Raw genomic sequence first — 22,012 nt, forward strand, 5'->3', positions numbered from 1 at the left:
GTTGTTTTTTTTTTGGTACAAATTGTATGCGTTAAGTTTTGCCATTTTCATTATTAATTTTGTTTATGTCTATTTTGTAAATCTTAAAAAGTATTATTATTGCGCAGCTTTTGTTCGCTCTATCCATGAATTTAGTTTGTAGATTTGTTTATCAAAGTTGACGGCGTGGAAATACTCGTATGTATATATAAATGCATCTGCTTTCTGCTTGTGTGGTTCAGTTTTGGTAGGCATTCATAATATATTGGTAGTACAATTGTAGTAAACAATTAATTTATGAATAATATTTGTATCTTTACACTTTGTTCTACACTCTCTCTCGTCGCTTCTCACTCGCTACACGAAGTATCCTCTTTTAATCTCTCGCTCGTTCATGTACAAAAAAATACTCTAGATTTGATTTAAAAGTTTTTTTCATTTCGTTTTTATATTTATAATCTCTCTTCTATGCACTTTGTAGTGAAATTTAGGATTTATCTCATACCATAAATTGGTTTAAAGTTTGCGCTAATTTGTCGTTAGGTTAATAGGGGTTTCGCGGGTTCTTCTTCATTAGCTTAACATTAGTGCTAGATTATTAACTAAATATTGTTGTTGTTTTTTTGTTGCTGCTGCTGATATTTTACGTCCGAGTCCGTTTTCGTCACGTTAAAGCAGTACGAAACTCAGAAATACACGTGCTGGAAATGCATTAATTATTACAAAATAAATCTAGAGGCTGCCTCCTGGTGCACAGACACACACGCACACACACAATCTTTACAAATAATACAGAAGCCTAGTAATTACATAAATAAAACCATTTAAATCAAATACAAATACAAATTAACGTTAATGAACTCTCTGATCTCCTATCCCCCTGCTGCCCGCCGATATTATGCAGCCAGCATATTGCGTATGTTCTTCGGCGTATTCTCCTCATTCAGATGCTTCGTCGTGTAGCGCAGGGCATTGAGCAGTGGCTCCGCCTTAATGGCTGGCTGTGCCTGCAGCAGTCGCACACAGCCCTTAACATCCACGTGAGCGCCGCGCACGAAAGCTCCAACTGGATGCACATGATCGTAGAGTATGACGAGGCCAACCATCACACGCAGCACCAGCATTTTCGTATCCTCCCGCTCGATCTGTTGCAGCAGTTTTCTACAAAAAAGATATAGCATTAGTTTCTGGTATGATTCGTAATTTCTGGCTGATACTCACGGATTCTCCAGCATTCTGAGGCACACTTTGGCCATGGTGCCCAGCGTTTCCGTTGTGTTTTGCACATCGTCGGCATTGTCGTTGACAAACTTCGATGTCGCCTCGCTGAGCACCTTCAGCATGGGCGTGGCATGGGCATAGAACAGTGACATGCGATTGGCCAGCTCCGTGCTGACCATCATGTTCTCCGTGGAGTCCACACGCTGGCGGCTCACAATGCGTCTGTAGTAGCTGAAATCATTCTGTATGGCGGGTGTTTTCATCTGTCAACGGAAAAGGGAAACATTTTATTATTTTTAGTTTTTATTTTTGTAATCCCAGTTCAGTGTGTAACTGTTGTCAAGATGGAGCGTACTCCGGGTGGTGGTGTTATGAAAGGTTTCTACAAGAAAATGGGTAAAGACTTTGCCCATCCCAATAGATATGAAAGAACGGAGCGAAATCGCAGTGGTGGCACGCGCACGGGTCAGGACTCTGATGGACGGCAACGCCTGAACGAAATGGATTTACTGGAACGTGACTTTGAGCGGAGCATTGTACAGCTGGAGAGTTCACTGGGTTACCTGGAGCTTCGCGAAAAATCCATGGCCACCGAATGGATACAGAAATTGTGGGCCTTTCAGCCCAATGTTACGGAGGCCAAGGCGAGGAACGCCATTCTGACCTACTTAATCATGAGCATTGACGACAATGTCTTCAAGCGGGAGCCATTCAACAAGTCTCCACCGTTTGGCAATCTCTCCGGCATTCAAGCCGTAATGGTGGGTAACACACAAACACGCATGCTATTTTTTGTTTTCCTGAATTCCTATTCCTTTTGCAGCCCATTACCCAGAACACCATGTGCCTGGAGCCGCCGAGTGAGAACGTAAAGCGCAGATACATTGCCGAATTATTCAAAAATTGCTATGATTCCGGTCATTTTCTGTCCCAGCTGCCAGTGCCACGCGATGGCTCATTCGTTATATTCCACATGCGCCCAAATATATGAATTCTGTGCGCAAAAACCCAAAACAAACTCTAAATTGAAATAAAAGACGTTAGACCACCATAGCAATCAGCTTTTTGTCTTGTTTGTGACAGTCTCTTGCAACACTTGCTGGGTGTCTGCGTGCCGTTGCGACTGGAAGTAGCTGTCGCATTTTCCAGCACTTGCCCTTGTTTTTGATTACGGTTGAAACTTTAAAACCACCGTAATCCCATAATCCCTTCAAAAGGAGTACTTTAAACTGGCCAATCTTGTAGAAAATTACTTCAACCAGCTCATAAAATTATATATTCAGTGTATTCATTATATTATTAAGTTATTGCTCACAAAACAGCCTCTTTTTTTTAGAGAATTGGCCAAAAATATTAATGAGGCTAATTTGGATTTGTGAATCGAAACACTGGATTAATTCAGGTCGGGTTAACTCGGTGCTATCGGAAGTCATCTTGAGGATGAGGTTTTTTTGGGGCAGCCTTCTGTTGCCTTTGCGCCTACACCTACATTTACACATTAATTCATTAATTGACATCTCACTCCTATATAATTTGTTAAACTCTTACACACGACCAAACTTTTTAACTAAGCATCATATTGTTTAAATTATAAGAACATTTCCAATGCAACACCTTGCACGCCCTCATCAACAACCATCGATAGCAACACTCATCAACAAATATCGACAGAAACATCATCGAAGTGGTCAATGCGGATTCATCGTCGTGCGACCATCCAATTCGCTGTAGCGATTAAATACCAACAAAAAATACGGTTGAGACTTTAAAATCTAATTGCTGTACGTGACAACTCAATTAGCTGGCGACTTCGTAGTTTTTCCCAATTCCACAGCCAGGCCCAGAAACACTTAAGTTGTCAGGGCTGGATATTGGAGCCGTGCGTGAGAAAACAACTGAGAAAATAACTTCAGAGAGCCGCCGACGCCGCCATGCCACGGAATTTCTGAGTCAAGCCGCCGTTGCTCATCCAGCCCAGCCACTCCTCACCTTGGACAGAGGCGCTTGTCTCAAATCATGCATTAGTTTTGTATACTATGTAACGCTATGGCGAAACCTTATATAAATACGTTATTAGCATAAATCGTTCTGAACAGTCAGAGATGATGTCGCGACCAGGACAGACCCACAACAGCAGCAGCGGCAGCACCCGCTGGGTGAGTGTTTACATTCCTTACATTATTCAGAGAGGAATATATGATTAATCGTATAATGATTCCCACAGCACTCATCTGCATCGCTTCTACTGCTGATGATAAATGCAATCTGCTGTGTAACAAGTCAATATGCATCACCTTATGGCAGCAGCAGCAGCAGTCAGGCTTATGGCTACAATCTGCCACAACAACAGCAGCAACAGCTGCAGCAGGAAAATGCTTATGCAAGCCAACAGCAGCTGAACTACGCTCAACAGCAATATCCCTACGTCGCAGCACAAGTGCAATCTCTTTGGACTGGAGCTCCCATTGTAGTCAGCGATAATCTATACAGCGCGAACAGCAATCTGGGACAGGAACAACAGGAGCAGCAACAGCAGCAGCGTTATGTACCCATCAACGGCTATTATGGTGAGGATTACCCCGGGCGACAGTCGACACCATTCAGCAATTGGCGCTACAACAATCCCGAGAGGCAGAGGAAGGAACTGGAGGTGCCAACACGTGCAGGGAATCACAACTACAACAATGTGCCTGGTTATGTTTACTACCAACAGCAGGAGACTCCGGTACAGCCACGATTACAGCCCACAGCTCAGCCACGATTCCAGCCTGGCTATAGGCCCCAGTTTGGCCCCGAGCTAGACTCCAGCGAAGCACGCCGCGAAGAGGAGCAAGTGGTTCGCATTGGTGGCAGTCGCACGTTGGCCGGTAACAATTATAACCGCAACTACAACGATAATCCAAACTACTTTGAGCCAGCACAGCCCTGGCAGCGACGTAATTTCGAGCAGAAATATGCCGAGCACTTTTCCAATTATCTTCGCAAATATCCGCAGCGCTTGCAGCCAGTCTACAACACGCGCGAGGACTTTGTTGACAAATGACAAAGTGCTAAGGGAAGCCTCTATCTAGTTTTAGATCTTATAAGAATAAATATTGAATAAATCCAATGACCAAATACACAGCTAAGCATCGAGGATTAAATTCATCGGGACAACTCCTTAAAAGCTACAGAAGTGTCTCCACCAGGAAGTCCAAATTGTGACTGGCTTTTAGAGCGACTTCCCTGATGCTTCTGGATGACTCCTTGAATCAATGGCTTCCCGTCTGCTGTATGGTTTGCTCGACTAATGCCAATAAAGCATGTCGTTAAAACGAAGTCAGTTACAAGTGAAGTCAATAAATTTTGCAGCATACTTTGTCGCTGCATGGCAGACAACGAAAAGCCGGAGGAGCAGCAGCAGCCAGAGGCATAGAAGCCGCCAGAGAGACAATGGGTTTTGTCTATCAAGAAACGGAAGTAGCTGTTAGTTAGAAGGCACGTTTGAGCTATATAAGACTACACAGACACACAGGCAGAGACTTTTCCACTAGAGAATCTGTGTTCAAGTGCATCTGACACTTTGGCCACACAATGAACGTGCAGCATTTATAGCATTTAACATCATCAGCAAGCATCATTATCATCATCATCATCAGCAGCAACGTCAACGCTTCCCCATCACGAGAGCCAGGAAAAGTTGTAGACATCAGAGGGAACAAGCCGACCAGCGACTACGACAAGGAGAATGACTTTGCGGGCAACTCCCTAACCCTCCCAGTCCCAGCCCCATTTCCATCCACAACCAAATCGATTTAAGCAAAAGTTTTGCCCAAGCGGAAACGAGCCATGGGAAATGCGGCAACTTACAGAGATTTTCCATTAAACGAAATCGATTTTGTTTGGCACAGGCACACATAAAAGCTGCGAGCTTCACGAGTAGAGCTTCGATTTAACCCAGTCTCTGGCTCTCTGTGGCGATTAGTTTGCATATCGACATAGTTTCTTACTTTAACAATTCCATCCGGAACGACTATTTCGACTGTTGGCTGTTGGCCATTTGGTTTGCGTGCGTGTCAATGTTGCTGATGTTTCACTACAGACGTATGCCCCCCTGCATGTAACCAAAAGATTTTTCATCAATGAGCCGCAGCACGCGCTGCTACAAGCCAACAAAAGCAACGAAAAATCGAGTGCATTGCGACTGAAAGATACCCTAAAGACAGCTATACAAAGTGACTATACAGATTGCTAAATGTAACACGGAATGGCTTGGTTTATTGGCCAGAGTTCCTTCCTTTTTCCTTCTAAATTATTCCCATTTATACCCCGCACAGTGTGTACACTCTTCTAGCACCTTGCCTACCCATCATTCAGTCAATTAAAAATGCAACCACGCGCACCATGTGCTGGCTGACGGGCACTTGGTTTGGCTTCGTTTGTCTTTGCCTGTCGACAGCCCCCACAAAAGGTGGCCCAAGCCAAGCAGCAGACAGAGACTAAAACTGTGGCCACAGCTAACAAACAAACGTTAAAGAAGACAACATTTAATGCTGGCTCTGACCCACGCGTCCATGTCTTCAATCCCGTGGGCGTTGTGGCTCTACCAAATATGAACACAGACATGTAACACCCTCGAACCACACCGCAGCTCCACGCTCGCTCACTCACTCACCTTGTACTCATCGAATTTCAATACAAATTCTAAAATCTCGGCCAGCTGCTTGACCAGCGCCTGCTGTGTCTCCAAGTGCTGCGTTGGATTCAGCTTGCCGCCGACCAGTTGACCCAGCAGCTTTGGCACAATCTTGTCCAGCTCCATGGAGTGTTCGTAGCAGCGTTTCAGTTTGGTCACCAGCGGTAGGACGGCACACCAGGCTTTGCCCGTCACCTCGGGCGACGGATCGGCTATGGCTTCGCGGATTTCCTTGCCGGCACCCTGCAAAAGAGAAAAACTCAGTCAATATTTCAGTTTCGAACATACAAAATGTGTGTTTGGCATGCGAACAATAAATGGGGCAGCTTGGGGGCCACTGCTGGCTCTCCCGAGCTGACCACTTTTCATGCATTTATTTTATTACAATCAGCGAACTGTACGAGAGCAACTCAAGCGCCTGCCTCTCGTGCTTTAATTTCTATGCCACATGCAACAATAACGATGTGGTAGCCGCCGCTCGACTCGTCTCGTCCATTGACCGACGCAGCGCAGCGATTTTTATCGATGCTTTATGATCTACTAAAATAAAGGAAAAGCACAAACACGAGGCACAAAAGCTAACGAACGACGGTCATGGCATGCTACCTCATATCAGAGACGAGTGGCGGGTGGAGAGTTCACTTTTCATGTGCAATCAAACAGCCCCAGCGAAGTGGCGTTGATTATTTCAATTGCATTCGTTTTTCAAATACATTTTAAGTGGCAATAATAACTGTAAAGAATTCAGTTCGAGATTTTAATCCCAATTTGCCGACAGGCAGTGTTGTAGAACAACCAAAAGGAAATGGGTTAAACAAGCCAGAATGTCGTGCGAGGCAACATTTTACTTATTTAACTGCAGATTTGTTTATGCTTTAGCACTCAAACATAACAACTTCCTCGCTATTTTCCCTTACAATTAAAACAGTGTTGACAAACGTTCACTAATTGTAAAATTTCAGTCCAGAGATTTCCTCTCCATGTAACCCTGGCTGTGTCTTCAAGCCAAAGCCAGGCCCCTGCCAAGCTTCCACTTAATTATGCTGCCGCTTGTTATTTTTGGTGGAACAACATGCTCTAACCCCTCTACCCGCTCTGGTTGCGGTTGCGTGTCTAACCGATTGACGCCGCTCCGTATTGGCATATATTAAAGTTAATTATATATTTAGAAAGAGCCTCCAACTCCATACCATTAAAAACATGCGAATTACGCACAGCTCAGTGGGCTGTGTGGCAAGTTCAAGCTACAAGCTCGAAGCACTGGTAGAAGAAACTCATAGAAAAAGACGCCACGAGAGGGCCATTCCATGGAAAATAGGTGTTTGGGGGTCGTGTGGTTATTTTCGGTTTGCACACACATCGCCCCACACCCATTCCCAGCTCTAATGTAATGGGGCAGCACGTGTTGTGTGTTTATAATTAAATCGCTGCGCATATCAACAAATACAACTCAGACATCAGGCCCACCTTTTCTGCACTTCCTTTACTCGCAGTAATCATAATAAAAAATGCAACTGTCTGTTGGTGGCAAGCACACAGACAGACAAACGGACAGACAGACGGACAGACAGACGGACAGACACCACATTGGCATTGCAATGAATTTTTGATGTGTGTGTGTCTGTGTGCTGGCATCTCTTTTCACTCTACATAATTTACACCTGTCTGTAAGTCAAGTCATGTCCTTGGTCGTTGGCTGCTGTCCCGGCTGCTGCATGCACTTGAGGCAGCACAGAAATGTTTAACGCCCACAAACAAGTAAACAAACCGACGGCAACAGCAGTTCATGGTTGTGTGTGAGGTGTTGCTGTCGTTGACTTGGCCTCGGTTCGTCCCTTCCCTTACCCATTTACTGGCATTGTTTCGTTTACGCCAGCGACTCTCTAAGGACCCTTGAGGGAGCATGAAGCATGCAGCATTCAGCTCACTCACGGTCATGCAACGGAAACTGCAATGTTGGCTGTGGAGACTCTGGCATGTCCGTGTGGGCGCGCTCTGTTGATGTTTACCAGCAACGCCATGCCAGAGCACAGAGATTTCAGGCAGAGATTTCTCAAAGGAAGATACTTATATTTTCCCTGCATATGGCCAAGTGTTGGTCTCCTTTAAAGTATTTAACATCTTGTCGAGTCTCTCGCTTGGAAGAGTATTCACAGCTTCGTTTGCAGCCCAAAGTTTCCTTTGTTTGTTGCTATTTGTTGTGTGCATTTTATCTTGCAGTGCGACGACATTTTTCAGAGCTAAAAACAAAGGGCGTAGGTGGTGCTGTGGCACAGGAAACCCATCTTCACTCCCTCCTTCTTGTTTGTTGATTCATCAACGTTGCATCCGAAGCATCCAACTTGGATGTGCTCCATTTGTACCCATACACGTGCTGTGCTGTCTGTTGAAGCATTTACCAGGAAAACGACTCACACACACACAAGAGGAGCTTCAGAAGAGAAACCACAACAAACTTGAACTTGCATGACTCTTTCATGGTTGCATGAGAAACGACGAGGCGAATTTCGTTTTGTAACTGTTTCTAGTTTTGGTTTTAATTAACGAACACTTTTAATGTTGCTGCGGTTTAGGTCTCCCCTCATGGCTCCAGTGATTGCTCATCATCACTTCAGCATAAAAGCGCAATCAGTCAGCGTTTTATTTATTCCAAAGAGGGAGCCACGAAGCCACAGCAGCAGCAGCAGCAGCAGCTGAAGCATCAGTCAACCGCTTACATCTAGTTGAATAGTTAATTAACTTCTGGCAGTCAGTGTGTGTGTTGTGCATCTGCCGCAGAATGGAAGTGTTTTTAATTGAAAATGAAATTAGAGGCAGCAATGCGGAAATGCAGAAATGGAGACAGCGGAAAGAGTGACAGATAAAACTGCACACAAAGCGATAGTTTGTTGGTTTGCTCTAGATAATTATCGATGACACTTGAAGACAGTGTTGTGCAGGCTCTTAAGCGTCTTAACTGTTCAAGGACTGTTACTCACCAGTGTTGACAATAGTTAAAGAATTTTAAAGGGAGCACTTACATGCAGTCTGTCAGTGGAACTTTAACTGAGTGTCATACAAACTTTAATGATTGCACTTAAATCAGGGACTACTGCAGGCGCCGGCAAAATTTATCGCCTCGTAGAGAGGGAGTAAAAGGGAGAACGAGGGCGCAACAGAGAGGGTGAGAGCAGCTTATCCAAACAGTCGCCTGTTGCTGCCTCCGGTTCGGACTTTCGCCCACAATGGAAACGCGTGACGCTATAAAATAGTTTCTGTCATGTGTTTTGCTTTTACAGCAGGCAGTAGCAAAGGAGTCTCCGTGTGCTGTGTGTGTGCATGGAATGTTTTTATGGGATGCCACAAAAGTTTGTTGCATTGCAAACAGCACCCCTGGGAGGGCAGGCAACATGCCAATTTCATTTCCATTTCAATTGTTTCACAGCAAAAAAAACATTGCAACATTTGTGCCAATTCATCAACAGAAACTTTATCGATATCCAGAGTACATTTATCTAATTTCCCCTGGCTTGCATCATCATCAATGGTCAGTGATTTGAATTCGCAGCACGTTGAAATGAATCAATGAATGGAAATAAACAGCAAATGACACAAAATATTCCAGCAAACAGAGATAGAGACCCCATGCAAGGGGGCCACAAATCAATGCAAATTTATGCCAGCAAAAGAAAAGCCAAAAATGAACTCCAACAGAATATCCCATTCAAAAAGTTCAAACCAGCGAAAGAGTAAGCAGAGAAAAAAGGGATTCATTCTGTGATGACTGTTTGTTAATTTCCCATAATTTATTTTTAATAAGAAAAAAGCCACAAGAAAAACAACAAACCAAATGGAAAATGAACTCAAAAACAGAACAAAGGGATGGCGGAGGAGACACCAAAAGGCGACAACGCACGAGTGGCTGATCGAGTGACAGCTCCCACAGACACTCGGACGCCTTGGATGACAACAACAACAAGCGACACGACAACGACAATGATGATGATGATGATGACTACAGCCGGGGTGCAGCTTACAATTTTCACATAGCGCCAGCACAGGGCTGAGTACATAATCATAAATATTTCATAATTCGCATACCCTGTAGCCGCATAGAGTATGAGGGTTTTGGACACAGATAAATCTACTACAATACAGTCTCTTCTGTACCCAGAATCTATCTCTCAGTGGTACTTCCCTAGTCCGGAATACACCAACTATAGCCCGATTACTCAATTATGTATGCATGTAAAACTTCTGTTTATGTTTTGATATCTTTGTGTCCCCTTCCGCTGACGGCAACTTCTTAATTATTCAATGGACAAGAGAGAGACCCCGTCCGAATCCACACAGTACTCTGTGTTCTTTGTACTCCCGTTTCAGAGTTTTGCTATCAACGGACTGCACTGGGCAACATGTGTATTGCAAAAGTCTCCCTCACCCTTCTTTGTTTCACTGTGGAAATCGCTGACACTGAGTCTGAACAACTACGACAACCAGGGCTTTAGTGAGTCATTGCAGCCGCCGATCGTTGACCAGTCGAAAGATACAGAAAATAACTATAGGGGGAAAGAGTGAGAGAGCGAGAGAATGAAGTGATTTTATAGCTTAGCCATCGTTGATGCTGTGTTAACCAATTAGAACATTAATTACACTTGATGCAATGCAATATAAATAGATTTATTTGTCTATCAATATCAGATTTATTAGTAAAAAACAATTTTTCCAACACAATTTCGTCACTCAATAGGCCGTGCCCCCCAGGGCCTACGCATTAACGCTAAATGAATGTGAATCATTATAATCTAGAGCCAACAAAGGGCGAACAAAGGACTGCCACAATCACTGTAAAATGTGCTAACAAAAACCGCATAAATATATGTACATACAATATAAAAATGTAAATGTACTATGTAAATCGAGCGCAAATGGTGCGTGAGTTGGAAATTCAATTAACATTTATTTTGCACTCGAAAATAAGCCATAACAATGTGAGAGAATGGCTTAATTTTACTCAAGGGCCATGGCCACATTATGAGGCGGCTTTGGGATGTCACGAGCGCCAGTCGCATGTAATTTATCAAGATAATCAGAAAACAAACGGAAACCAAAAACAAGAATAAATGTTAACAATTTGTACAACGAAACGTAGATGCTCTGACAGTTCAGTTTAATCTTTTACGAGTCCCGATAGTCAATAAATTTGGTTCTAAAATTGCTATCTTTTAAATATTTATGGCTTAATATATCTTTCAATGATGCTCTTGTGAAACATCATATATAGATAGTACCCCTTTCTGTTAGGGTATGTATAACAGCCATAAAAACACCAACGAATGCCATAAAGATTAGATAAACATGTGAAATTATCAATGTCGCCAGCAATCCTCAAGGAGAAAGAGAAGCAGAATGGGCGAGAAAAAGAGGCAGTCAACGAAACATTCGATATGGCGAATGATTGCACTCCAATTATCGACAGCCGCTTATCGGCAGCAACACTATGTGTGTGTGAGTGTGTGCCCCAGGATTGACGCATTCCGCGTGGGGCCAAACAAATGTCAATGTCCCCCCGCTGCAGCCAAGAGGCAGGGCGTAGAGGGAGGAGCAGGACAGCTGTCACATTCCCACATTACACGCGTCACTCTCTCTCTCTCTCTCTGCATTTCTCTCTTGTTTTCTCAATTAAGGCGGCCTATAAATCACATTTGACATTCTGGAGGTGGGCTGTGGTGGGCGGAGGAAATGGATCTGCATATCGATTTCCCACACTGCAAGCGCCGCGTGGCAGTGTTATAAAATGCACAAACAGCTTTTGAAGGAATTGGGTTAACAGTGGGGGAAAACATTAAAAAACATTTCTGGACTGTTTATTTTGTGCAAATTGCACACACAAAAAAATAACATATAAAAAAACAGGTCCGTCCGTGCACATAAACAGTTGGCTCGTAAAAGAATAACGAAAATACATTTCTGCACACAGACGCTGCCGTAAAAGCAGCTGCAATTTGCCATTTTTGCTGTTGTTGCACTTTCCATGCAGTTTCTAAGCTGCTTAGAGGCCCCAGACCCCAGACCAGACACAAGACAGACGCCGGGGGCAAAGAACCAGCCCCACAGATGTCGTAAATTGTACATTTGACAATTTTAAAGATGTTTTTACGAACCGAAAAAAAGGCATGCAGCATGGCTTTTAATTTTAGAAACAGGTAAAAGACACGGACAACAAAGACACTTTAACTTATTTGATGGCAAGTTGTTATTGTCCACAGACATTGCTTAACCCTTGTGGCATATGGAGAGTGCAACAAAGAAATGAAATGCTCAGCGATTTATTCAATTGAATTAAATTTGGTTCACAAATCAACTCGCCGGCTCAGTGTCATTTAAATCACAAACACAAAATGTGTCAGCACATACAGTGCGTTGCAATATTTTAAAGACATCTAAAGGGTGGAGGAACTCATAATTACTCAATAACTAAGGAATAATTGCTCCTAGCACATGTTTTTATGCACTTTTACTATAAATTCCTAGCCTCGATTCTCTTAAAGTCTTGCACCCCACTCTGCTTGTCACATCTGTGCATTTGGCGCCTCAATTTCCACCCACCTTAAAGCGCATAATGTGGGGAGCATCCACACACAACGTTCAGGCATTTTCAACAGTACTTAAAATGAGAGAAAATATACCATAAAATGTTTTAAACATTTCAATTTTATTTACTTGGAACTGTTTACGCTGCTTTGTTTTGGTTTCTCTATTTTTGGCGTAATTAATTTACAGTTGATGACGTCGGAAATACGAAAATAAATCCATAAACAATTAACAAATGGCCGCAACATCAGACTCGACTGATAGGAAACTAAATATGATATTAAATATGGTCGCTGAAGAGGTATGAGTTGGTTTTCTATTTGCTGAACTATTACAAAATGGAAATTTTTGATGTGGAAACCTAGCGGAAATTGATGAAGCCGTTCAGATCTGTTACACACTTTCATAGCATCGCCTTATAGGTATGAATAAACTCGTTGTTGCATTATGTTATTATATTCAAAGGCTGATCGCTGCCACGCACATTATAAATAATTATATTGACTGGCCAACCGAGTGACCACACGCCGGAAGTTCTCCATCGGCTTCTCCCTCTGACTGGGTCTCTTCTCCTCTCTCTCTGCTTTGTGTTTTTAGTATTCGCGCACATCATTTAAGTGGTTCGTGGAAAGGGAATGAAAACTGGAAGAGAGGTACGAGAATTATATATCTAATGACTGCTCATTCCGTTGCTGTTTTGTGATTATTGTGATTGCTGCTGCAGTCTGCAGTCTGCTGCCGTCTGCTGCTGCCGTCTGTTTCCATTGTAAAACTGACATTAAATACTTAAATGTATTTATTTATGCACACTCTGTATATGATGACGATAAATCGCTTTTTGTATGTGGAGCAGCAGCACGCATTCTCTTAAATGGGTCGCTCGCACATCACATTTTTGGTGCAAAGGGCTCCCCCTTTGTGTTTTTTGAGTGGAAGCAGCTGTGGAACTGTGGGAATTTGCCTAATCGGGCAGCTTAAAAGGGGGGCTCAAACTTTTCAATTGGGTTACGTTTTTTGTACAAAGGAAGTTAACAGATTCCGCCGCAAAGTGGTTTAAAAGTTTCTCAATTTAATTTTCCTTCCTTCATTGCAAACTTTTAAAGAAATCAGCAACAGTTGAACAGTTTTTGTATTTAAATGAGTCAATTCTTTACTGATTTCATGACACACATTAAGCAAATAATCTACCCTTCAGTTACTTGTTAGCCGGAGACCAACCACAGCAGTCTGTGGTTCGGTATTTAGTAGAATATTTCGTAGTTCTTTTTGTGTGTGTGCAGTTCAAGGTTTCGTATAGGATTACACTTGCATGTGTTTGATGTATGGTCTGCTAGATATCCATATGTACTTTAGGCGCTATCGCCCTGCCTGTCAATGGCGTGAAAAACCGCAATGTTTTATGGGTTAATTCATATAATTGAATAATACTCGCACCGCACATACTCGCAGTTCATCAAATTTCAATGGTGTTTGGCCCACATTTCCGATAAACTTTTATCTCTCTCTCTCTGCTTTTCCACCCACATGATGAGTGGTTTTATTGTTGTTGTTTTGTCATTGTCCAGGTGCGTGAGTGTTTGTGCTTTGCTTTTTGTTATGTTACTAATATTTAGGGCCCTTTGTTGACCCTGTTGTTGTTTGTTTAGTGCACACAAAAGAGGCGCCTTTTATTCGATGCGTCGTATCTGGTCTGGGCCAATATTTGACAAAAGAGCAACTAACAAGTGCTGGTAAATCACCTGGAAAAGCCAACACATTGCTGCTGGAGGAAAGTACCATGGAATTATTTATTCTCTCTATATTCTAACCATTAAAATATAATCAGAATGTGGCCAATATTTATTAAGTTTATAGCACACAAAGGCCACACTCCCCTACAAAGAAATAAATGCCACATTTGGCAGGTTTTTCGATCGTTTTTATTTTATTTTTGTTTGTTGGAGAAGGTGCGGTGCAGCAGCAAATGCAACAAAATAAGCAACGAAAAAAAAGTCATCTGACTATTTTCTCGTCGCATTTTTCACTCTATTTATAGCAACCAACGGTGGAGCGAGAGACAGAGCAGGGAGCAGAAGCAGCAAAAAGGAGAACACCAAGTTTTTCCATTTTTCCAGCTTTTGGCGCATTGCCAAAGTTTTTTTTGCTGTTGTTGCTGTTGTATCACAGGGGGTAAGTAGGGGGTCACCTACTCCATAACCAGTTTGTTTGCCTTGGTAACCAGTTCCACCCCATGACACAGTCGCCACCCACTCAGGAGCTTGCTGCTGCGGTGTATAAAAAGGGAGATCAAAAATTGCAATGAAACTAAAATTCAGGCCACAAATTAAGCGCATTTTAAGTAGTTTTGGCTGGGAACTGACTCTGGAAGAGGGAAATACAGGTAAAGGTGCAGCGCTAGGGTTAAATGACCGCCGAGGTCGTCTTTGTTATTGCTTTGTGGGTCACACAAGGGAAATGAGCTCATTGGCACACATTTTCCGGTTCATTTGCGTTGATTAAAGCTTTTTGGGCCTGACATTTTTTTGTCGTCTTTCACCCCTCTCTTGTTTATGGCGCCCCCAATATCTGTAAAAGTCATATCCCTGCCTCGTTCTGTCTGAAAGCCAATTAATAATTTCGCACAGAACACAAACAACTGTAGAATTTTCGAACTCGAATCTAGGCGCTTAGGCAAAGGTCAACCAGCAAAAACGCGTTGAGAGTGCCGCCTTGGAGCTGTGACTAATTCTACCCGAATATGAAGAGTGCGATAAAAGGAAGAAAGAGTGTGTGAAAAGCAACGGCAAAAGTTTGTTAGTGACGTCAGTGGAGCCGATAATGAAAGAAGTTCTCCCACTGGGCGCACCACTGATCATGCGGGCACGTGTGTGAGTCAGAGCGAAAGAACCAAAGAGGGGACATAGAAAGAAACCACGTTTACACGGAAGCATTTCGAATATTATTTGTACATGTGTGTATGCATGTCAAATTCATGTACAGCAGTGGCTCCACGATGTTATCTGTTGAAGCGATAAGCTGTTCATTTCAATAGCTAAACATTTTCCCGTTTGAATACATCGTTTAACCGATCCCAACACAGGCAGAGGGAGAGAGGTCAACTGAGAGAGAGGCAATTTAAAGATTTTAATACGGTAAAAATTCCCGAACCCATATCAAATGTTAAATGTTTATGTAGCAGCAGTCAAATTCCCGTTTTACATGTTCGTTTTCGCAAGACGAATGCATCGTGTAAACGATAATCATGGCACAAGCAGCAGAAGAGAGAGAGAGCGCGCAAGTGAAAGATAACTGTTGAGTGTGTCTCTGTGTCGCTATTTCTCTACCTATCTCCCTCTTTCACCCTGACAAAGGTTAAATGCTCAATTTGTTGCTCGTTTATTGTTGAGTTTGTTTTTGCCCATTTGATTGTGTGCCATTTGTTGTTATTTTTAACAAGTTGTTGTAATTATCGGCCTTAGACGCCTTAAGCCCAATATATAATCAAAGAATTACACCGAAAATATTGTCACTAACCGGTTAGTGGTTTGGTCTAGAGCAGGGGTTTTCCCCTCTGAACTGAACCCAACAAGATGACGCAAACAGGCAGATATCACCACTCACCCGATAGATCTGTATTTCCTCCAGCACCACCTCCGACTCCTTGAGCACACGCTCCACCTCATCGTAAACCTCGCGCTCCGTCTCCGTGGGCGCGGCGTTCTCAAAGTCCAGGAAGACATCGTAGGATTTGGCGGCGCAACAATTGGAGTCATCGCGTGACAGCAGGCTCAGCAGTTTGCCCATTTTTTGTGTGGATGTGTGTTGATTGTGTGTGTGTTGATTAAACTTATTAAGTTATGGATTTTGTGGTATTTTCGTTATTATTTTTTGATTATTAATTAGCACTCGAGGCAACTGCAAATGGGTAGAAGGATGGGGAGAACACATTAGCAGCTGTTGCACCTGTTGTCGCAAGGGGCTTTCATCTCCGATCCCACAGCAGCTGCAAAAGGGCGAAAGGGGATCCAAGAACTTGTTTCATCTTGGCCGAGGACAAAGGAAACGGACAACAGGGGTGGGAAAACACACACAAAAAACAAATGCCTGACAATTTTTGAACTGCCCCGCCCCCTTGGGAATGGGACAATTCTCTTTTGACTCCAGCACAGCAGCAGAAAATTCTCTGCGGGAGGTGCAGAGAGAGAGAGAGAAGAGCATCCAGGGTGTATGTATATGTATAGGTGCAGCATTTTCTCTTCTCTATTTTATTTTCCATTTTTTTGGCAATAGCTGCAACGAAGTTAGCTACTTATGAGCCCTCTATGGCAACCTTTATATAAATACACCTTGAGCATGGCCATGTGTTTGCCATATATCTCTCTTTTTCTCTCTCTCTGCCTCCAGCACGCTGCTGTGTGTGTGTGTGTTTGTGAGTGGGGGGTTCGCAGGAAACGCGTAAACAACAGCAACAAGAACAGCAACACTTTTCACACATCATGCTAAGTAGGAAAAGGCCATTTTCCTTCACACGCAGCACAAGTAAACATTTTCCCCCCACACACACCATCTTCACACTTTAATTGCGAAAATAAAGCAACAACAAAAGAGCAAGTTTCTTGTTATTAAACTGTTCGTTTTTCCGTGTTTGTGTGTGTGTGTGCACTGCTTTTGTTTATCTGCAGGCCTTATCTGGCAAAAACGGTCAGGGGAGGGGAGGAGTGTGCTGGATGCCTGTCATTTCTCTTTTCATTTTTTTCTGCTATTTTGCGCGCTTATCTGTACTCTTTTTTATTTATACTCCCCAATGCCGAGAGGGTTTCTTTCTGCATTGGAATTTCTTTAGCTTATCACCTTTTTGCACCACCTTTTCGCGTAATCTGTGTTGGATAGACTTGAGCGCAGCGGCGCCTATTGCATGGTTGGATTTGTCGATGTTTTCACAAAATGTATGTTTATTTAAAAAATATGTTAAAACACGCACACGATACGATACACAAGACGGCGCCAAAGTCGCGTCTTTCGCGCGGTTACTAAACAATTTTAACTTCCTATTCTGTTTTATCCAACTAACTTTTATTGCACTTATTTATTTATCCTTGGACGTACTCGCGCAGCAAACAATTTATTTCAACGGATTTTCCGGATTTTTCCGAAAAAAATTCAACACTTCGCGGCGGCCAAAACATTTGTGCAGTGTGACCGCGGAATTATCTGGAGAATATACCGCCTGACACTCAGAAATATACCTTCTTACAATCAAAATATACCGTAAATATATCGAGCAAAATCATATTCCCTAATTTTGATATTCGTTCTAACTATACTATATAACAAGGAACCTCACCGACAAACATATAGTTTTATCCAATTAATGCATTAATTTTCTAAAAGTTTTGCTAATTTTAAAAATTCTATAAATTGGTTTATTTATAAAATAAGGTGAAAACATGAAAGTTCCAAAAGGAAGTCTCTTTTTTTTACATTGTAACTACACTGTTAATACCAATGTGACCATTTTAACTTGCATGCGATAAAAACAAGTGCTGCAAGTCTCCCAACTATCGCTCTTCTTACATCCCATCGCTATTTCTACCGCACGCTGGAAACCGTGAAGTTTTCTTCAATTTTTTCATTTTCCTGACTAAAATCCTTGTAAATAGGAAATAAAACCCACCCGATATGGCGGCGGACAGCAAGAGCTCCCAACTGGACGACATACAGCAACTGCTGCTGGAGCGCATAGCCAAGAATGACACGAGTGGATTCGCACAGCTGCTCGGCCAGCTGAAGGGTGGCGGCGTTAACTTTGTGGACGACACGGGCATGTCGCTGCTGGCGCATGCGAGCTTTAAAGGCAACAAAGAGGCGGTGCAAATACTGCTGGACATGGTAAGTGGTGGCCACAAAGCTGTAGCAGAATGACATCCTTCTTCCCCACCCAACAGGGCGCCGACATCCACTTGAATCAGCACGGGGCTGACTATACACCTTTGCACTTTGCGGCGCTGTCCGGCAGCACTCACGTGTGCCGGCAGCTGCTGGATGCTGGCATCAATCCCGGCAGCATCAATAGCGTCTCACGCACCGCCTCACAGATGGCCGCCTTCGTGGGAAACCATGCCTGCGTGGAGACAATCAACAACTACGTGACCAGATCTGGACTGGAGTACTACACACAGGCGCACGGCCAGCAAACGGAGCCGTTAATACCGCCCGCGCTGCTCTCAGCCTTCCACACCTTTGTCATCGAAATCAATCTGCATCCCGTGAGAATCGCCCTGAACGCCCAGGCCCTGGGACTGCTCAGGATACTGAGCAACCTGCGCAAGGCCCTGTCACTGATGTGCGAGAAGGAGATGCAGAAGACACACGACATGAACGAGCTGCTGGCCTTCAAGTTCCACTACCAGGGCTGGATCGTGGCCGAGCTGATCCGCTGCGAGGAGCAGTTCAAGGCACAGCACAAGGAGAAGAACGGCGCAGGCGAGCCGGAGGTCAACAAGAACGACTTTATCGAGCTGTTCGTGAAGCGGGTGCTCAAGGAGAACAAACAGGGCCAGCTGGACTACGTGGAGTACACGCTAAGGGAGTGTGCGCGAGAGTTTCCCGTGCGGGAGTGCACCATCTTCAGGCAGATAGCCACGCAATTTGGAGGCAAGGATGCCCCGCCCGCCCTGGTTATCCTGCGCAATGCCATCAACGGAATGCGCGGCTTTGTGGTGAGTCTCGGCTGTAGTTTTCATTGAATAGATCATCATTTTGCACTTTTTGCAGGACGAAACGAGCTACTGCAGCACCTGTGGACAGGAGAAGCCTGACAAGAAGTGCTCCAAGTGCAAGGCCGTCCAATATTGCGATCGAGAGTGCCAGCGCCTGCACTGGTTCATGCACAAGAAGAATTGTGCCCGGCTTTTGGCTGCCTCCCTGGCTGGGGCCCAGGTCCAGTCGAAGGGTCCCATTGATACCTCAGAGCTTCAGGAGGAGCTGTCCAAGCTGTCGGCGTAATCGCCATGCCAAGTGTTTCTTTTTTATGGAAATATATTTACTATACACAAAACTCGTGTCACGGTGTTTGTTTGCTCCTCCCAAACAGCTATCGCGCAGAGTTACACAGCACTAGACGGGTTCCTCTGCTTTCCAGCACTGCGCATAGACAGAATCATAGAAATAAACATTTATTAATTAATAATGGTGAAAGTGTGGTTTATGGACAACGAGCAGGAGACCGATCAGCGGTTGGAGCATCATCGCAGTCCCCCGGCCTATCTAGAGCTGCCTGAACTGTACCAAAAGACCGGCGTGGAGTATTTCAAGGCATGTCATGCGGTATTCCGTTTCCGATTTGACCTTCAAGCAAGCTTATCTTAAACGATCGTTGCTTTTTCCCCGGCAGATCAACGCTGACGACTATCAGAACGACGCAATTTTGGGGGAGCTGCGGGCCAAACGTGGCTACACCTACGATGATGAGGCAGGTTCCTGGATCCCTTTTTGAGCGCACCTGTTGATCCCCCATCCTCTTCGTTGCAGATCACCTGCTCAGAGAAGTGCCTGCCGGACTATGCCAACAAACTGAAGAACTTCTTTACGGAACACTTGCACACAGACGAGGAGATACGCTTGGTGTTGGATGGATCCGGATACTTTGATGTCCGCGACAACGATGAGCAGTGGCTGAGGATTCAAGTGGTCAAGGGAGATTTGATTATTATCCCTGCGGGCATTTATCATCGCTTCACATTGGACTCTAATGTAAATAACATCTCTCTGATTTCAATCGTTAATCTCGTTATCTTTTTTAGAACTTTACCAAAGCCCGTCGCTATTTTGTTGGAGAACCCGTCTGGACGCCGCATAATCGTCCCGCAGATGATTTGGACTGCCGCAAGTCCTACCTGAAGCATCAAGCCGAAAACTTTGTGCAATTTAACCAAGCCTAGAGTGCAGCAGCATTTTGTCTCTATCTAGGTTTATAATTTGTTTTTATAAATATTAAAGCACCAGGAGCGAGTCCTGGGTCAAGTGATTGTCGACGCAGATGTGGCGCATTTGATCTTTGGAATGGCCGTCTTGCTCCAGTCCCCCATTTTCCCGTGTACCCAGGTGGATGGTACAGCACCTCCACGAATGGAAATGTCGTGGAAGTATCCGACAGGTAGACTGTAGGCAAATACTAGGGCTCGCCAGGGTTTACTTTCTTCTCTAAATAATCATGGAAGGATCTCCCAATCTCCAGATTCACATTGTCGTATACTCCAACCTTCTCCTTGCACAGGGCATCCGTTGCGGCCTTTTCGTTTCGCACATATGCACACGTTCACCACAACACGGTGTCCATTTTGTTTTCCAGCCCTGCCCGCTTACGTTTTTTACCGTTGGCAGCTTAATACATTTATTTTTATCGGGCAGAAACATGTGTAACTATGTTAAAAGTCATTATCTATCTATATATATATATAAAAGAAAGTCGTTTTTTGTGCAACACTTATAACATCTTAAAAACAACCTTTGGCCTGTTTGTTGCGGCCTTAAAGCCAAAACTTTATTTTTTTCTGAAGACATCATGTGTGTGTTCAGAAATTTGTCAAAAAAGTTAATTTGTTCATTTGTTGTTCATTTGAATTTGTTTAATCATATTTAATATTTGTTTTATTTATTTGTTAAATTAATCATTTTAATAACAATGCCGCGTCCTAGAAGATCTAATCTTTCCCAGCGAAGCCGTAATGCAAATAGGCAACGGAATATCGCGAGTCAATTATCTGATGGAGAACGAGAAATCGCACGCGAACAGCGCCGCGTTAGGATGGAGCAAAGAAGGGCCTTAATTCGTGCTTCTCAAACACAAGAGCAAAGAGAGAGAAATCGTCGAGATATCAAGTTGGTACTTTTTTGTTTCTATCTATATAAACATATTATTTTGTATCATTGTTTTACGTTCATCAAAGCCTAAATTAGTTCAACTAAAAAGTAACACGACATTCATTGACTGTTAGGCGGTGCGAAGTTCGCCGGGTCAGCTAGTTATATATTAAAAGCAGCTTGGAAAGGGGAATTTAGTCATTCATTCAGACAGGGTTTACAAATGTACATATGTACTACAGGTTGACCAGCAACAGGTGTTCAAAAAGTAACATGTCATGTCTTTTTGACCTTTTTTGTTTAAAGTCTTTTTGTACAAATAATAAATTGAATGTAGTTCTGAAAGTTAGAAAAACTTATAGGAATATTGTGCATCAACCGTATTAAATTATAGTTTTAGTGCTTAGAGTCCTAAATAGCTAGTAATATTAAACTGAATATCAAAATCGAGACATTTCCGACCATGGACAGAGGACGATTAACCCATTCTCGACCAATGAATACTCGCAATTGAATCACTAACCAAAAGTATATACGCAGTATAGTATATACTATTTGGTTATCGTGTTAATTTTGAAAAATCGTGGTAATTTTAAATCGAATTGAAGCAAGCAATCAGGCATGCCAAATATATTTTCCACAGCTTATCTCGTGGTATTTTCCCAATTTAAATACAGCGGGGTTAAATAAGCTAGTAATATTTATCCTCAGTATATTTTTCAC

General features: G+C 43.3%; 5 protein-coding genes across 5 annotated transcripts; 4 read left to right on the plus strand and 1 right to left on the minus strand.

Annotated features, from left to right (window-relative positions):
- Positions 1 to 4: 4 nt before the first annotated feature.
- On the minus strand, positions 5 to 17,617 carry LOC117895442 (CYFIP-related Rac1 interactor B). The gene is made up of 5 exons (XM_034803107.1): positions 17,279 to 17,617; positions 16,049 to 16,342; positions 5,855 to 6,118; positions 1,201 to 1,463; positions 5 to 1,140 (listed from the first exon to the last, which is right to left on the minus strand). Exons 2-5 carry the CDS (start codon positions 16,229 to 16,231, stop codon positions 876 to 878), a joined length of 975 nt encoding a protein of 324 aa, XP_034658998.1. The 5' UTR covers positions 16,232 to 16,342; positions 17,279 to 17,617; the 3' UTR covers positions 5 to 875.
- On the plus strand, positions 1,530 to 2,221 carry LOC117895445. The gene is made up of 2 exons (XM_034803111.1): positions 1,530 to 1,961; positions 2,024 to 2,221. The coding sequence occupies exons 1-2, from the start codon at positions 1,545 to 1,547 to the stop codon at positions 2,189 to 2,191; spliced, it is 585 nt and encodes a 194-aa protein (XP_034659002.1). The 5' UTR covers positions 1,530 to 1,544; the 3' UTR covers positions 2,192 to 2,221.
- Positions 3,021 to 4,306, plus strand: LOC117895443. Its single transcript, XM_034803108.1, has 2 exons — positions 3,021 to 3,356; positions 3,425 to 4,306. The coding sequence occupies exons 1-2, from the start codon at positions 3,303 to 3,305 to the stop codon at positions 4,241 to 4,243; spliced, it is 873 nt and encodes a 290-aa protein (XP_034658999.1). The 5' UTR covers positions 3,021 to 3,302; the 3' UTR covers positions 4,244 to 4,306.
- Positions 17,618 to 17,997: 380 nt separating the features above from the next.
- On the plus strand, positions 17,998 to 19,484 carry LOC117894423 (ankyrin repeat and MYND domain-containing protein 2). Its single transcript, XM_034801466.1, has 3 exons — positions 17,998 to 18,316; positions 18,373 to 19,146; positions 19,202 to 19,484. Exons 1-3 carry the CDS (start codon positions 18,107 to 18,109, stop codon positions 19,430 to 19,432), a joined length of 1,215 nt encoding a protein of 404 aa, XP_034657357.1. The 5' UTR covers positions 17,998 to 18,106; the 3' UTR covers positions 19,433 to 19,484.
- Positions 19,485 to 19,529: 45 nt separating this feature from the next.
- On the plus strand, positions 19,530 to 20,466 carry LOC117894424 (1,2-dihydroxy-3-keto-5-methylthiopentene dioxygenase). The gene is made up of 4 exons (XM_034801467.1): positions 19,530 to 19,741; positions 19,821 to 19,898; positions 19,958 to 20,179; positions 20,230 to 20,466. Exons 1-4 carry the CDS (start codon positions 19,616 to 19,618, stop codon positions 20,365 to 20,367), a joined length of 564 nt encoding a protein of 187 aa, XP_034657358.1. The 5' UTR covers positions 19,530 to 19,615; the 3' UTR covers positions 20,368 to 20,466.
- The last annotated feature ends 1,546 nt before the right edge of the window (positions 20,467 to 22,012 follow it).

The sequence above is a fragment of the Drosophila subobscura genome, chromosome J (assembly GCF_008121235.1).
Source record: "Drosophila subobscura isolate 14011-0131.10 chromosome J, UCBerk_Dsub_1.0, whole genome shotgun sequence".
Taxonomy (NCBI): domain Eukaryota; kingdom Metazoa; phylum Arthropoda; class Insecta; order Diptera; family Drosophilidae; genus Drosophila; species Drosophila subobscura.

Coding starts and splice junctions, on each gene's coding strand:
- LOC117895445 (XM_034803111.1), top strand. CDS start 1,545: ATGGAGCGTACTCCGGGTGGTGGTGTTATGAAAGGTTTCTACAAGAAA. Junction 1,962..2,023: donor CCGGCATTCAAGCCGTAATG/GTGGGTAACACA, acceptor TTCCTTTTGCAG/CCCATTACCCAGAACACCAT.
- LOC117895443 (XM_034803108.1), top strand. CDS start 3,303: ATGATGTCGCGACCAGGACAGACCCACAACAGCAGCAGCGGCAGCACC. Junction 3,357..3,424: donor GCAGCGGCAGCACCCGCTGG/GTGAGTGTTTAC, acceptor TGATTCCCACAG/CACTCATCTGCATCGCTTCT.
- LOC117895442 (XM_034803107.1), bottom strand. CDS start 16,231: ATGGGCAAACTGCTGAGCCTGCTGTCACGCGATGACTCCAATTGTTGC. Junction 1,464..5,854: donor TGAAATTCGATGAGTACAAG/GTGAGTGAGTGA, acceptor TTCCGTTGACAG/ATGAAAACACCCGCCATACA. Junction 1,141..1,200: donor CTCAGAATGCTGGAGAATCC/GTGAGTATCAGC, acceptor TCTTTTTTGTAG/AAAACTGCTGCAACAGATCG.
- LOC117894423 (XM_034801466.1), top strand. CDS start 18,107: ATGGCGGCGGACAGCAAGAGCTCCCAACTGGACGACATACAGCAACTG. Junction 18,317..18,372: donor TGCAAATACTGCTGGACATG/GTAAGTGGTGGC, acceptor CCCACCCAACAG/GGCGCCGACATCCACTTGAA. Junction 19,147..19,201: donor ACGGAATGCGCGGCTTTGTG/GTGAGTCTCGGC, acceptor CACTTTTTGCAG/GACGAAACGAGCTACTGCAG.
- LOC117894424 (XM_034801467.1), top strand. CDS start 19,616: ATGGTGAAAGTGTGGTTTATGGACAACGAGCAGGAGACCGATCAGCGG. Junction 19,742..19,820: donor CCGGCGTGGAGTATTTCAAG/GCATGTCATGCG, acceptor TTTCCCCGGCAG/ATCAACGCTGACGACTATCA. Junction 20,180..20,229: donor GCTTCACATTGGACTCTAAT/GTAAATAACATC, acceptor TATCTTTTTTAG/AACTTTACCAAAGCCCGTCG.